Source organism: Bombina bombina, chromosome 3, assembly GCF_027579735.1.
Source record: "Bombina bombina isolate aBomBom1 chromosome 3, aBomBom1.pri, whole genome shotgun sequence".
Taxonomy (NCBI): Eukaryota; Metazoa; Chordata; class Amphibia; order Anura; family Bombinatoridae; genus Bombina; species Bombina bombina.
In genome coordinates, this window is record NC_069501.1 from 695,217,646 (window position 1) to 695,233,783 (window position 16,138).

General features: G+C 35.3%; 1 protein-coding gene across 1 annotated transcript in view; it reads right to left on the reverse strand.

Moving 5' to 3' along the window:
* The window catches only part of LOC128652486 (uncharacterized), an 868,114-nt gene that overhangs the window by 607,208 nt on the left and 244,768 nt on the right, over nucleotides 1-16,138 (reverse strand). The window contains exons 38-39 of the mRNA XM_053705422.1: nucleotides 11,391-11,507; nucleotides 5,107-5,237 (exon numbers count right to left, since the gene is read on the reverse strand). Coding sequence (XP_053561397.1) covers nucleotides 5,107-5,237; nucleotides 11,391-11,507 — 248 coding nt within the window. The remainder of the gene's footprint in view (nucleotides 1-5,106; nucleotides 5,238-11,390; nucleotides 11,508-16,138) is intronic.

The following is a 16,138-nucleotide window of genomic DNA, read 5'->3' on the forward strand; positions in this document are numbered from 1 at the left end:
TCTAAAGAAAGGACATCCATCTTCAAGGAAGCAGAAGTCTTCATCCAACCAGGCCGAAGTCCTCAACGAAGCCGTGCGAAGTGGTCCTCCAGACGGGCAGAAGTCTTCATCCAGACGGCATCTTCTATCTTCATCCATCCGACGCGGAGCGGCTCCATCTTCAAGACATCCGACACGGAGCATCATCTTCATCCGGAGTCTTCTTACTGAATGAAGGTTCCTTTAAATGAAATCATCCAAGATGGCATCCCTTAGATTCCAACTGGCTAATAGAATTCTATCAGCCAATTGGAATTAAGGTAGAAAAAATCCTATTGGCTGATGCAATCAGCCAATAGCATTGAAGTTCAATCCTATTGGCTGATCCAATCAGCCAATAGGATTGAGCTCGCATTCTATTGGCTGTTCCAATCAGTCAATAGAATGTGAGCTCAATCCTATTGGCTGATTAGATCAGCCAATAGGATTGAACTTTAATGATTTTTTTCTACCTTAATTCCGAGTGGCTGATTCTATCAGACAATCGGAATCTAAGGGACGCCATCTTGGATGACGTCATTTAAAGGAACCTTCATTCAGTAAGAAGACTCCGGATGAAGAGGATGCTCCTCGTTGTATGTCTTGAAGATGGAGCCGCTCCACGTCAGATGGATGAAGATAGAAGATGCTGTCTGGATGAAGACTTCTGCCCGTTTTTTTTTTTTAAGGGTGTATTGGGTGGGTTTTATTTTTAGGTTAGGGCTTTGGGCCGCAAAAGAGCTAACTGCCCTTTTAAAGGCAATGCCCATGCAAATGCCCTTTTCAGGGCAATGGGGAGCTTATGTTTTTTTAGTTAGGTTTTTATTTGGGGGGTTTGTTGTTTGGGTGGTGAGTTTTACTGTTGGGGGGTGTTTGTATTTTTGTTTTAAGGTAAAAGAGCTGATTTCTTTGGGGCAATGCCCCGCAAAAGACTCTTTTAAGGGCTATTGGTAGTTTAGTTTAGGCTAGGTTTTTTTTATTTTGGGGGGCTTTTTATTTTGATAGGGCTATTAGATTAGGTGTAATTAGTTTAAATATCTTGTAATTTGTTTATTATTTTCTGTAATTTAGGGTGTTTTCTTGTACTTTAGCTAATTGTATTTAATTTATTTAATTGTATTTAATTTAGGTAATTTATTTAATTGTAGTGTAGTGTTAGGTGTTAGTGTAACTTAGGTTAGGTTTTATTTTACAGGTACTTTTGTCTTTATTTTAGCTAGGTAGTTATTAAATAGTTAATAACTATTTAGTAACTATTCTACCCAGTTAAAATAAATACAAACGTGCCTGTAAAATAAAAATAAACCCTAAGCTAGCTACAATGTAACAATTAGTTATATTGTAGCTAGCTTAGGGTTTATTTTATAGGTATTTAGTTTTAAGTAGGAATAATGTAGTTAATGATAGGAATTTTATTTAGATTTATTTAAATTATATTTAAGTTAGGGGGTGTTAGGGTTAGACTTAGATTTAGGGGTTAATACATTTAATATAGTGGTGGCGACGTTGGGTATAGCAGATTAGGGGTTAATATTATTTAACTAGTGTTTGCGAGGCGGTAGTGCGGCGGTTTAGGGGTTAATATGTTTATTATAGTGGCGGCGATGTCCGGAGCGGCAGATTAGGGGTTAAAAATGTTATTTTAGTATTTGCAATGCGGGAGGGCCTCGGTTTAGGGGTTAATAGGTAGTTTATGGGTGTTAGTGTACGTTTTAGCACTTTAGCTATGAGTTTTATGCTATGGCGTTGTAGTGTAAAACTCATAACTACTGACTTTAGAATGCGCTAGGGATCTTGGAGGTAGAGGGTGTACCGCTCACTTTTTGGCCTCCCAGGACAGACTCGTAATACCGGCGCTATAGAAGTCCCATAGAAAAAAGACTTTATGTAAGTTGTTTTGCGGTAAGGCCAAAAAAGAGTGCGGGCCCCTAAACCTGCAAGACTCGTAAAACCAGCAGACGTAAAAAAGCAGCGTTAGGACCTGTTAATGCTGCTTTTTTACCCTGACGCACAACTCGTAATCTAGCCCAAACAGTTTTTGCCCTTATGCCAAACCCCAAAATATACCAGTCGGTAACACACTTTATACATAAGCAGTTTGTTTGAAAATGTTATTAATAGACAGTCATCAAAAACAGTGTATATAAACTGTACAGTAGTGGGTCAAAATAGATATATAGATAGATAGATAGATAGACAGACAGACCAACAGATAGATATAGATAGATCGACATGCAGATAGATAGATTCATAGATCAATCGACAGATAGATAGATAGATAGACAGACTAGTTTCACTTATGACATGCCCTGACCCCTTCAAGCCCACCCACAACACACCAATCCCAACCATGGCATCCCCCAGTCTTGTTCCTCCTAATGTAGTTCTACCAGTCATTATGAGGGTAAACACAGGTGGATATTTGTTGCTATATCTTTCACTGTTCTCTCATTCGTACTGGTAGTGACACGCTATGGGGTGTTATCCACCTGTGTTTACCCTCATAATGATTGGTTACAACACATGTTGAGGGGCTTCCCCTGCGAGATTCCTCAGAGTGTACGAGCCACTCTTTCTGAAGTGACTTAGGAAGGTGCCGCCCCCTTGTTTATCGCTGATAAGATACTAAACCCAGTGAGGGCGTTCCCCTGTTTGCTTGTAGCACATCAGTAACCATCTATGAATGAAGAAGGGAGGCGTAACTGTCAACAGTACTTTGGATTGGTGGTTTTCAGTGATGCACATTGTCCTATTAGGAATGTAGCTCACTGGCTTCTAATGTCACACTAACTCAGTTCTGTGGGTATAATACGTTCATCTATATCCGTAAATACACTCCATCCACTAAAAAGGTAATTTAAAAACGTTACCATCAGTACATGATTCAAATCCATACAATCCCATGCAGGTACATTCACCTTTTTAAGCTTAAAGGGACAGTTTACTCAAAAATTTTCTCCTCTTTAATTTGTTCCCAATGATCCACTTTATCTGCTGGAGTGTATTAAATTGTTTACAAGTAGCTCCTTTACCCTTATATTGGCATTTGAAATTGTTAATTTAGCATGTGGTATCCCCACCTATTCTGAAAGTTTGTGGCCGCGCGTACCAGCTATAGATAAGCTTTGTAAACACAGCCAGCAGAAGAAATTACACTCCTAGTGTGATAAAGCAGAGATAAGGTAATAACATGTTGATTTTCCATTGTTCTCTCAAAGTATTGGTGATTGTTTTAAGGACAGATATAAGATAAAGAAGCAGGTATATGTGCACAATGTGATACAGTAATGAGATCTGATTATACCTACAAGCTCAACCTATTTTATTAGGCTGTGGCTTCAAAACACAAAATCCGAGCTTTAATATACACAAATAAGCCTTAAAAAGCTAATTTTCATACATTTTTACTCTGCAGTTGGTAAAAAAAGCAATTGTAAATACATTAAGGGAAAAACTATTTTACAGTATACTGCCCCTTTAACACTTTAACGTTGCATTATATATATATAAAAATCACAGACAACATCGATAATTGTGACAACCGTAAGATGTGATTGATAAACTGCAGCAATAAGTTGTCTTTAAAGAGACACTATTATATTATATTATATATATATAGAATATTTATATTTGAGAATATACATAGCTCTTATCAAATAGAGAGCAGTACCAGGATTTCAGGTGAGACAACTTGAGTACTAATTAGACAAAAGGCGTCCTGATTGGTTTGTTGATTGTAGGGGGTTGGGTCATACCCTTTTGAGTTTAGGTAGCGTAGCCTTATTTAAGGGCTTATTGTACACCATGGTCTATGCCTGATGAAATGGTGGAAACCGTGAAACTCGTTGCATTGCCTTATTATGCACATTACAGCATGAGTTGTTATTAATCTTGTTTTTAATGTCATATTAAACAATTTTATAATTAGTAACTCTCATTGCTGTGTGTATTTTTCTATGCTACCTTGGGGAAGCTGTGGTGTACCCGCCCTCTGCATCCTCCTGACTGCTACTTTTGGTAGTAGTGAAACAGCACCTGGGCCTATTCTTCTCTCTGGTTCTCAACATACCTGTGTATCCAGTGATTGCCTTGGTTCAGCTAGCTCGTCTGCTGTTGAAAACCAGCCTGTTTCTGTTGGCACACTTGGGTGCCTCTATATCATGTGAGTACCCTGCATTGTATTTGTGCTTTTATCTAGTGGGTGATTGATTCACACATACGGCGCCTTTCTCCTTTCCTTGTTGTTTACAGAACTGCTGACCTTTTGTGGTGAAGTTAGAGTGCTGCCCTCCCTCCACGGACCATTTTTCCATCTACTACACTCAAGAAATACATTACACTATAAGGACTGTCCTTGGGACCGGGGGATTATAACGATATACCTATTGTTTGACCTCATGTTAAGAGACATTGGGCTAGTAAAAAGAGCCATGCACTTGTATTGATTTATTCTTATATATATGTCTGGTGATTATATATATATATATATATATATATATATATATATATACACACCCCTAATGTCATGAGTGTCTGCACATCCATTTAAGGTATTGTGGCAATATATATAGCGCCTTCTAGAGGGTGTATTGACCCTGTTTTTTCTTGATTTTTGTAACCTAGCAATATTCCCTGCTTAAATGGATGAAATGTGTGGAAATAGATCACCATTTTATTTAAAACGACACCTAAAACTAAGAAAAGGTGTTATAAAAGTAAATTGCTGAAGTAGAGCACAATATTACTGCCTAATGACTTATCACTTCTGTACAATACATCTATATATTAAGTGTATGCACAGTATGAAATACAATGGAAAATGCCTGTGTTAATGCCCACCATATTTTTGAGATTATTATTTTAGCATGTGCTTGGCAGAATATTAAAATCATTTTATTTGAAGTGCTTTCTGGAATTTGGCTCATACCTAGAAATATCCAGCTCATTTTAGCATGAAAATGCAATGGCAGGGACTAATAGTAGAATAGAACATTCAAACCACAATTTTAAAGATTTTTATATATACCCAGGTCCCTAAAGGATCCTTCAGCAGATCAATGGACGCCAACCAAGATCATTAAGTATGACTTACCTTGCCCATTTCCTTCCCTCTCTGCCTTTGAGGTTCTCTCAGAATGTTGCTGAATGACTTCCTGGGGAATTTCATTTAATATCTTGGCAGCATACTCAATTCCTTCTGTCAGATCCTTAAGGCAGCCCTATAAATAAAAGCAGAATTCTTTATTGCTAGAGTCAGCAAAATAATTTAACTCAATGAGCCCCTAAGTCAAACTACTATATTATTACTACTACTATTATGATTAGCCCCACAGTTAGTGGTCTGTGCCTTATACTGCAGATTTCTTCATTTCTTCAAGATTGTGGCATGTGCTATTTTATATTTTGCAATAAAATATGAAGCTTAAAGTGCCATACAGGCTGCCATAAGCATAATGTTCACAGAAACAGTAAACAGGAGAATGAGCTCCCTTGTTGAAACCAGATGCATGTTCAATGAAGCAGTTCTTTGATAGACATCAGGAAAATAGTGTCTGTAAGTATCTGTATTCTCCCAATGCACTTTATAACCAAACTTCTCTTGATATTGCAGCCTTATTTATTATGTGAAAAGTCAGGTGAATTCAATTTTAAGGATAATGATACTCAAGAAATGTCTCTGTTCCATCTAAAAAGAGAATGTTTTCAAAATGTATTACTATGGCTTTGTTTTTTGGAAAAGTAGATTTTCCTCGGATGAGTAAACCAACTTTTTCCCAGTCCCAGGATTCAATTGTTCAACCATTCACTTCCTGTTAGTTTCACTTTAATTTGAAACAGGTTTTACTTAACAGTTGTTCATGGAGAAAACAAACTTAACATATTTAACTGCTTGTCTTTGTTAAAAATAAGGGAACGCTTTTCAGTATAATCCCCTTTAAGTTTAGAATGTCCTGCTTTTGATATAGTTGCATAAGCATATAAAACAATGCATTATCTAGCCCTTGAACATATGAGTAATAACATAACGAAACATAAAAGTCCTTATAAGACCTACACAAAGTTATAAAATGTGTTACTTTCATCCATGTCCAGCATCAAACTCTAAAGATCTGGCACTGCTCCATTCAACAAGCACCAACGGCATCTCTGCTTCTGGCATTTTACAGATCAGTCTAAATTAAACGTTCATGAGTCTAATAAAGCATGCAATTTTAAACAACTTTCCAATTTACTTTTATCATCAAATTTGGTTTGCTCTCTTGGTATTCTTTCTGGAAAGCTATACCTAGGTAGGTTCATATGCTAATTTATAAGCCATTGAACTGCCTCTTATCTCATAGTATTTTGACCGTTTTTTACAGTTAGACACTGCTAGTTCATGTCTGTCATATAGATAACATTGTGCTCACTCCCATGGAGTTATTTAAAAGTCAGCAAAGCACTGAATGGCTAAAATGCATGTCTTGTCAAAAGAACTGAAATAAGAGGGAAGTAGAAATCTAAATATGATTATACAGACAAGATCCTCATAGATTTAATTAAATTAGGGAAAGATTTAAAGTTGGTGAGAGATTCCCACAATAGAGCGTGGAATTGCCCCTACCGATATTATATATTACATAAACAGGAATATATATATATATATATATATATATATATATATATATATATATATATATATATATATATATACTGTTAAAGATCCAAGAGTGATCCTAAAGCTTCATTAAGGATCCAAGAGTGATCCTAAAGTTTCAATTCTTACTATTGAAATTTTGTGCAACTATAGACCTGAGGGTCCAAAAGGGGCCCTATCAACCCATTTACTTTTCTTTCCCCTTCTAGCCCCCACGTATATTTTTTCATTCATAGAGGACTATTTATCAAGCCGTCAACCGCAAATACGCTGGAATTCCGCAGCGTAATTGTGGCGAGCCTGATTCCCCTTATTTATCAAAGCCTACAGACCGGCAAAAGTTGAAATCTATGACGTAACATACGATCCGCCGGTCTCAGTCCGACACAGATCGATGCTTACATCATTACAGATGTTCTGAATACAAATTCGGCACTGACAACTCTTGCAAGTTATCAAATATCTAACAGGTACGCTCGCCACTATTCCGGCCCAGCGTACCTGGTTTTCAATCCGCCGCCCTTGAGGCAGCGGATGCCATAGGAATCAATGGGAGTCTGAAAGCAGTGAAAGCTTATGTTCGCTGCTGCCCGATATCCCATTGATTCCTATGGGAGAATAAAAGTTATGTTTACACCTAAAACCCTAACATGTACCCCGAGTCTAAACACCCCTAATCTGTCACCCCGACATCGCCGCCACCTACAGTATACTTATTAACCCCTAATCTGCCGCCCCGACACCGCCGAAACCTACATTACACTTATTAAGCCCTAATCTGCCGCCCCGACAACTCTGCCACCTATATTACACTTATTAACCCCTAATCTGCCGCCCCTACACTGCTGCCACCTATATTATACTTATTAACTCCTAATCTACTGCCCCCTACACCGCTGCCACCTACATTACACTTATTAACCCCTAATCTGCTGCCCCGACACAGCTGCCACCTACATAATGGTATTAACCCCTATCCTGCCGCTCCCGGAGCCCACCGCAATGAAATAAATGTATTAACCCCTAAACCACTGGCCTCCCACATCACTACCACTTACTAAACCTATTAACCCCTAAACCGCCAGCCCCCCACATCGCCATAAACTAAATTAACCTATTAACCCCTAAACCTAACAACCCGCTAACTTTATATTAAATATTAACTCATCCCTATCTTATAATAAATTTAAACTTACCTTTAGATTTAAATTAAACTATATTAAACTAATAATTAATCTATTCTAACTATTATACTAAAATTACATTAAACTATAAAGTAAATATATTATATAGTTAAAAACCTAACCCTACTCAAATAATTTAAATCTACTATTAAAAATTACAACGTTACAAAAAACTAACAACTAAGTCACACAAAATAACAAACACTAAGTTGCAAAAAAAAATAAACACTAAGTTACACAAAATAAAAAATAAATTATCAAATATTTAAACTAATTACACCTAATCTAAAAGCCCTATGAAAATAAAAAAGCCCCCCCAAAATAAAAAAAGCCCTAGCCTACAATAAACTACCAATGGTCCTTAAAAGGGCCTTTTGCGGGGAATTTTCCCAAAGAAATCAGCTCTTTTACCTGTAAATAAAAATACAAACAACCCCCTCAACAGTAAAACCCACCACCCACACAACCAACCCCTCAAATAAAAACGTAATCTAAAAAATGGCATTTGGATGGGCATTGCCCTTAAATGGACATTTAGCTCTTTTTCAAAAGCCCAAACCCTAATGAAAAAATTAAAACTCACCCAATAAACCCTTAAAAAAAGCCTAACACTAACCCCCGAAGATCCACTTACAGTTTTAAATTATTCCTATTTAAAACTAAATACTTACCTGTAAAATAAACCATAAGCTAGCTACAATATAACTAATAGTTACATTGTAGCTAGCTTACGATTTATTTTTATTTTACTTGCAACTTTGTATTTATTTTAACTAGGTGCAATAGTTATTAAATAGTTATTAACTATTTAATAGCTACCTAGCTAAAATAAGTACAAAATTACCTGTAAAATAAATCCTAACCTAAGTTACAATTACACCTAACACTACACTATCATTAAACTAATGACCTAAACTACCTACAATTAATTACAATTAAATTCAATAAACTAAATAACAAACAAAAAAACACTAAATTACGAAAAAAAATAAACACTAAATTACAGAAAATAAAAAAAATGACAAGAAGTTTAAACTAATTACACCTAATCTAAACCTCTAATAAAATAAAAAACTCCCACAAAATAATAAAATGCTATACCCTATACTAAATTACAAATAGCCCTTAAAAGGGCCTTTTGCGTGGCATTGCCCCAAAGTAATCAGCTCTTTTACCTGTAAAAAAAAGAATACAATACCCCCCAACATTACAACCTACCACCCACACACCCCTACTCTAAAACCCACCCAATACCCCCTTAAAAAAAAATCTAACACTACCCCATTGAAGATCACCCTACCTTGAGCCATCTTCACCCAGCCGGCCATCAGTGGTCATCCGATCCGTCCAGAAGTCTTCATCCGATGGGCCAGAAGAGGACATCCAGACCGGCAGAAGTCTTCATCCTATCCAGACAGAAGAGGACATCCGGACCGGGAGAAGGCTTCATCCAAGCGGCATCTTCTATTTTCATCCATCCAACGAGGAACGGCTCCATCTTGAAGACCTCCGGCACAGAACATCCTTCTAGGCTGACGACTAACGGCGAATGAATATTCCTTTATTTTGTATATGTACATGTTTCGCCCTAACGGCTTTTTCAAAGGGTTTGAAAAAGACGTTAGGGCGAAACATGTCAGGGACGTTAGGGAAATGGTGAGGAGTCTTTGAGCTTCTGTATTTTAGATTGCCTCAGCGTGCTTTTGGTAACACGATATAACCACCGAGATTTAGCTTCTACTCACTTTGACCATTACGGCTGTATTTCTAACTATCTGACCTATTAAATACAGTCCTGGTCTATTAGAGGGCATTAGATACTGTCTCTCATTATACTTACCGATTAGAGGTAAAGGTTTCAGTACCGTTTATGAAGGTGACAGTAATTTTTATGCTTGAGTTACCTGTACAGACCATACGGGAGGACGGACCACAATAGGAATATGAAACTAGACTAAGTGTAAGAAGCGTTATAGACCTTACTTTCTGCAGCTACACATTGGGCATTATCTTTAATAAAGCTGAATCTGACACAAGAACAAACATATATATATATAAACACGCTCTATGTTTAAAGGTGCTATTTACATTGTTATTAGCAAAATATTTTAAGAACTAGTTTCTTGTTGTTCAGAACTTAAGCTAAAATAAGGACACACACATATATATATATATATATATATATATATATATATATATATATATATATATATGTATATATAATGTATCTGAGACCTAAGTGCAATTAATTGTTAAGTGTATAATTGGATCAATAATCTCAGAAGAAATCTATTTTTGTTATTTAAACACTTGACCGCACATTATTGAACGCACTCTATTGGCTACCTACCAACCACAGTAGGGGTTATATCAGTTGATGCAGGTATAGACATCAACTTGTATAGTGCTTTTCAAGCATTTAGAGTGATAATGAACATATAAATTACATTTAATCCAGTGAGCAGTTTACAACTCTTATGCTTTATTTGCTAAATTTAGTAGCAGTTCATTTTCAGTTAAGAGGTTACATAGCAGCTCTATTTAACGCACAGAAGGTACACTAAACCCCAGTGGGCGTGCACCTCCCACCAATTACGTATATATCACATTCTACACTGAAGCCGAAAATACAGTGTTACTATCTATATCTGGTGGATACAATTCAACCTCCTGACATACTGTATTGAAAGTAGGTGTAAGTAACTGATAAGACAGGCAGTTTCACTATCTTACAGCACATTTACATATCATAGCATCCTCTTATCAAAATCAACTAGGACTAGGGTCACTTCGACCGCTATTTTGCTCCTGAGAGTGTTTTTAACTATGCATTTTCTTATGTTTTATGTGTGAATTTCATCAAATAAAAGTTATGTTTTAAATTTTGAGCAGCAACTGTTCACTTTTTGAGCACAGTTATCTCCCTCTTTGCAATCCAATTCTGCCAATCAATAAATGTTAATTCATTACACATTAACCCCTTGTGTGCTATATATGTAGTCTTTCTTTCCAAGTGAGAGCCCCTTTGCATCTCTTGGGTTGATTTTGATATAAATACATTAGTGCACACATATAAAAATATATACAGTATATATATATATATATATATATATATATATATATATATATATATATATATATATATATTTCTAACACTTTAGATCTCATATCTTTGAGTCCTTACAACTTTTTATTGCAATTTCTTTTTAAAATATTTTGTATTAGACAGTTATTATAAGTGTAACTACTTTTAAATATTTTGAATGTATTTTGTGAAACTTTTTACTCGAGCGTAACAGTCAACCAGAGCTCTGAAGTCGAATACGTTTACTTTCTACTTGTCATATGCACGCTACTTACAACACGTACAAACCAGCAATAAACCAGATATTGCTCACATGCAACAGTTAGTGTGCCAACCTTTATCTAGCCCACAGTGTCTACAAATTAAAATTTATTGTGGAGAAAATCAGAAGTAGTTATAGGTTAAATCATACGAAACAGTACTTGAGATTACAAGAAATCGAAGCAAAAGCTATTAGTTACTGTACCTGTAATTTTTCTTTGCAGCTGTCAGTGCCCAGATTTATGATTTGTTTCAAATCCCAGCTGAAATTAATCTGAGTTGAGAGGTAACCCACATCATTTAGTGTTTTTAGGATAAAATGCTTGCAGTTTGTGTCAATTTTAGCATCCTTGTTAATACCAGATTCTGACTTAATGCTGGTGGTCAAACTTTGCTCTGTAAAAAAAAAAATGTATATAAAGAAAACTACATAGATCTTTAAAAAGATAAAAGTACCATCATATAGGATGTAACATTCTCTTGTTTTTTTGTTTTTTTTGGATGAGTTCCTCTTCAAACAGCAAAACATACACATATATAAGATTAGGGTTCTTCAAACTTTTTTTCCCAAGACCCAGGGCCATGACACCAAATGCCTTTGTGACCCTATTTTTATGCTTGTTCACAAGATAGCTGCAATTTTTGGCAAAGTGACTAAAATGTGTGTGTACTTTATTCCTGATTGTAGCCACCCTTGAACGTGTTGTAAAAGGTAATAACACACATACACTCTTATAAAACACACGCTCTCATTTAAAGCACAAACCAGACACACTTTCCTACAACATGCACATAAGTTGCGACCCAGTAAACATGGTGTTGAGAACCAGTAAAGGGACCCGACCCGTGGTTTGAAGAACCCTGTATTAGATGACAAAAAAATATTTTGGTAATTTTTCCCCATCTTGCATTTCATACAGAAAATGTTTAGGAACAAAAACAATGAGGTATTAAATATTGTATTAGGATGGGATTGATACTTCAGAGTTCACAGAGGGACCTTGAGTTGCTAAAAATGATACTGAGCTACTTTTACAATCCATTCTTACAAATAAATGAATGTTTATTAAAATTTTCTTTCTCACTTCCTGAATATTGCCTAATCTGTTAAATTATATCATATTATAAACGTGTTCTGAGAACAAAGGGACATCATGTGTTCTTATCTTTTATTGTATGACTCTATCTTATCATCTAGTTCCTATTTAATAAAATTATTATTATACCTAACGGAGTATGATGTTTTGGTTATTAGTTATATATGATCATGTATGTATGCTCATACCACTCTTCCCTTTCAAACAAAAATGATGATCTACACATGTAAGGTTAGTACATAACTTTAAACCATTACAAAACCATCATAAAATATACATTGTAGCACAAAAATGACATGGTCTAATTCGTTAGAACACAGAAATGTAGCACTACCTTCCTGCAAGTATTTGGAGGAATAGGCTAGAAGGAATAATGTTTGGACTTGGACAATGAAATTTAAGGAGAGTCTGTTTAGGTTTGTAAACATTTAGGATAATGACTAAAACAAGTGAATATTGTCCAAACACATAACTTCTAACTGAGATTATGAGCATCCAGAAATGCAGACAGATGTACCAAAGTGATACAAATATTTCTTCTGGATCAGCATTGGGCCAGTTCCCATATCTTTCTCAATTAAGGGACAGTGTAACCTAACATTTTTCTTTGATGATTCAGATTGAGCATACAATTTTAAACAACTTTTCAATTTATTTATTGCTATCCTTTATTGAACAGCATACCTAAGTAGGTTTAGAGTTGTGAGCTAGCTGCAGATTGGTGAATGCACATATATGCCTCTTGTTATTGGCTTGCCAATGTGTTCAGGTAGCTCCTTGCAAATAGAAGTGAATTGGAAAGCTATTTAAAGTTTTTATATGAATCATGAAAGAAACATTTATGTCCCTTTAACTAAAATAGAATGAACTGGTTACTAAATGATGTTAATAGGTGTGATTAAAACACCATAGTGAGGGATTTAATCAATACATGAATAATGGGATTTTTGTTAGCTATGGAATTGCTGAAATTAATGAATATGAAGGAATCCCACCTTAAAATACGGATCCCCTAGTACAAATAAATACATAAATAACAACATAGAGGGCCAGATTACAAGTGGAGCACTATTTAGCACTTTCGCTTGAGCGCTAAAACTGCTTGAAATAAACTTTTAAAGTGCCCTGGTTAGAGTGCATATTACAAGATGAAAGTAAATTGTTTGCCCGCAAGCAAAACCCGTTTACACATTTCAGTGTTCTTCACATACAGGACAATGCTTGTAGAATTGAGTCCAATGGCACTACTGCATCAATTATACAGACTACAGAACAATATTCTTTGTATTTTAAATAGACATTCCTTTATATATCTATATATAGTACCTATATCTGTATATATATTCACATAGATATATTTTTAATGAACATTATCAGATATAAATAGAAAAATATATTTTAAAATAAAAAGAACATTTTCTTCTATTTGAAGAACATTGGATTGTAAAATGTTGAGGTAGCGCACTTGAAGAATTAGTGTACTTCTATCGGGTTTCACGTACATAAATCTGACAGAAGTACATTCATTTTCCAAGTGTGCCAACCCAACATCAGTTATATTAAGGTGCGTTATGTATTTATTTACTAAAAATATTAATAAACAATTATTATAGATGTACTTAAAAAAATCTAAAAAAAACCATCTGGATATATGTATTTTTTACAGTATCTATAATAATTAGTATTAATATTTCTTAATATATTATATGCAATATTTACATAACATGCCTTAAAGGGACATGAAACCCAAACTTTTTCTTTCATGATTCTGATAGAAAATACAATTTTAAACAACTTTCCAATTTACTTCTTTTATTTAATTTGCTTTCTTCTCTTGTTATCCTTTGCTTAAAGGTTTATCTATGAAAGCTCAGGAGCAGCAAAGAACCTAGGTTCTAGCTGCTGATTGGGGGCTGTATATATATACCGATTGTCATTGGCTCACCCATGTGTTCAGTCAGCAACCAGTTGTGCATTGCTGCTCATTTAACAAAGCATACCAAAAAAATTGCATGCTCTATCTGAATCATGAAAGAAAAAAATTGGGTTTCGAAATTCGAATCCCTTTAAGATAACTAATTCTTCATGTGCTCAAACCCGATACCCCGTTAGACCTACAGCGCAAAACTCAAAGCACGTATACGTTACACATATATACAAAGAACATTTTCCCCTATATAAAGAACATTAGAAAGCAAAAGTATTTACTGTAAGTACACAGTAAGCTTTTAACCCTTTAATTAATATTTGTATGAATAATTTTATCAAATAGTGTACATATGAGTTTAACAGTTTAATGTATTTTACTTTCAACTTGTAATACCTGCGCAAATTAACACAGTCACGCGCCACTTGTAATCTAGCTCAGAATGTTTAAGAAATGCTTAACAGCATTACATGTCATTAATTTGCTCCTGTTGCATATATAGCACTATGTCATCTGAACTCAACAATATTCCTGTAGGAAACTACCTTCCTTAGAACAGCAGCTATTCAACTCAGGCGTTTTGACAGGTTTTCATAATGGCAAAAAATACAAAGCCTATAAATCATGGTGAGCTGTCTTTAAATATATTACTGCAATGCATTTGTTGAAAGCTATAATTTATTCAAGGTTTGCTTATGTTACACACATAAACAAAGGCACTTCAAATCCAACATTTGTTTCCAAAGTAATTACAAAATGTTAAAAAAAATGATTCCACCGTTTATCATGATTTGCACTTGTAGATAAATACGTACAAATACAGACAGAACGAGTGAGACAAATGAAGGTTAGATAAATCATATTTTGCTCACACAGTATTGTGTGTTTTATTTATAAGCTTGCTCTGTTTTTGCAATAAAAAAAATCTTATATATTTTTTTTACTTTACATAAAGAAAAAAATCAAATTTTAATAAGTTATAGATTAAAGGAAAATAATATCTGTGCCAAAACTATGTCCCATTTATAAAGAATTGTTTTCTGGGGGTTTTTTATAGCTAAAACAATGCTAGTCTTGTATTAAAGGGACATGGTAGTTCTTATAGCAACGAAAAAGTGAATGTAACAAGGGGGATATTGGACCTCATTGCAACAACAATACAAACTTTGCAATATGTTACAGTTTAAAACATCTTTCATTATTTAGCTCCAAGTTTAGCAACTTTTACGCTGCCCCCAAAGCTGACCTTCATGCGCAGGGAGCTGTTGATTGGTGCTCAACGTGATACGGTACAACGCATACTCATCTATTAGTGGCTCCCTATACTCTGAAATGAACTTCAGGGCATGTAAAAGGAGCTCATATCAGAGGTAAATAAATACAGGAAGAGGTACTTTTTTAACAGTAATGTATTGCATTAGACTGTAACCAAGTCAACTTATTGCTATACACTTACTTATTTGCTTAAAGGGCCAGTAAATACTGTAGATTTGCATAATCAACAAATGCATGATGATACTTTATTATGATGCAGGCAGACATGATCCACTGTAGCGGATCATGTCCACCCGGCATCGCTAAATGCCAACAGCATACGCTGTCGGGATTTAACATTGCACAAGCATTTCTGGTGAAATGCTGTGCAATGCCGCCCCTGCAGATTCGCGGCTGCTAGCAGGGGGTGTCAATCATCCTGATCGTATCCAATCGGGATGATTGCTATCTGCCTCAGAGGTGGCAGATAAGTTAAGGAGCAGCAGTCTTAATGCTGCTGCTTCTTTACTTATGTTTCCAGGGAGCCTAGCGGTTCACGCAGAAACTGCTGCATTCGCAGCATGTTAAATCGGCCCTATAGCCTGAACTTCAAATGAATAGAAGATATATTATAATGACAAAATAAGTGTAAAGTTTTAGTGTCTATAAAACAGT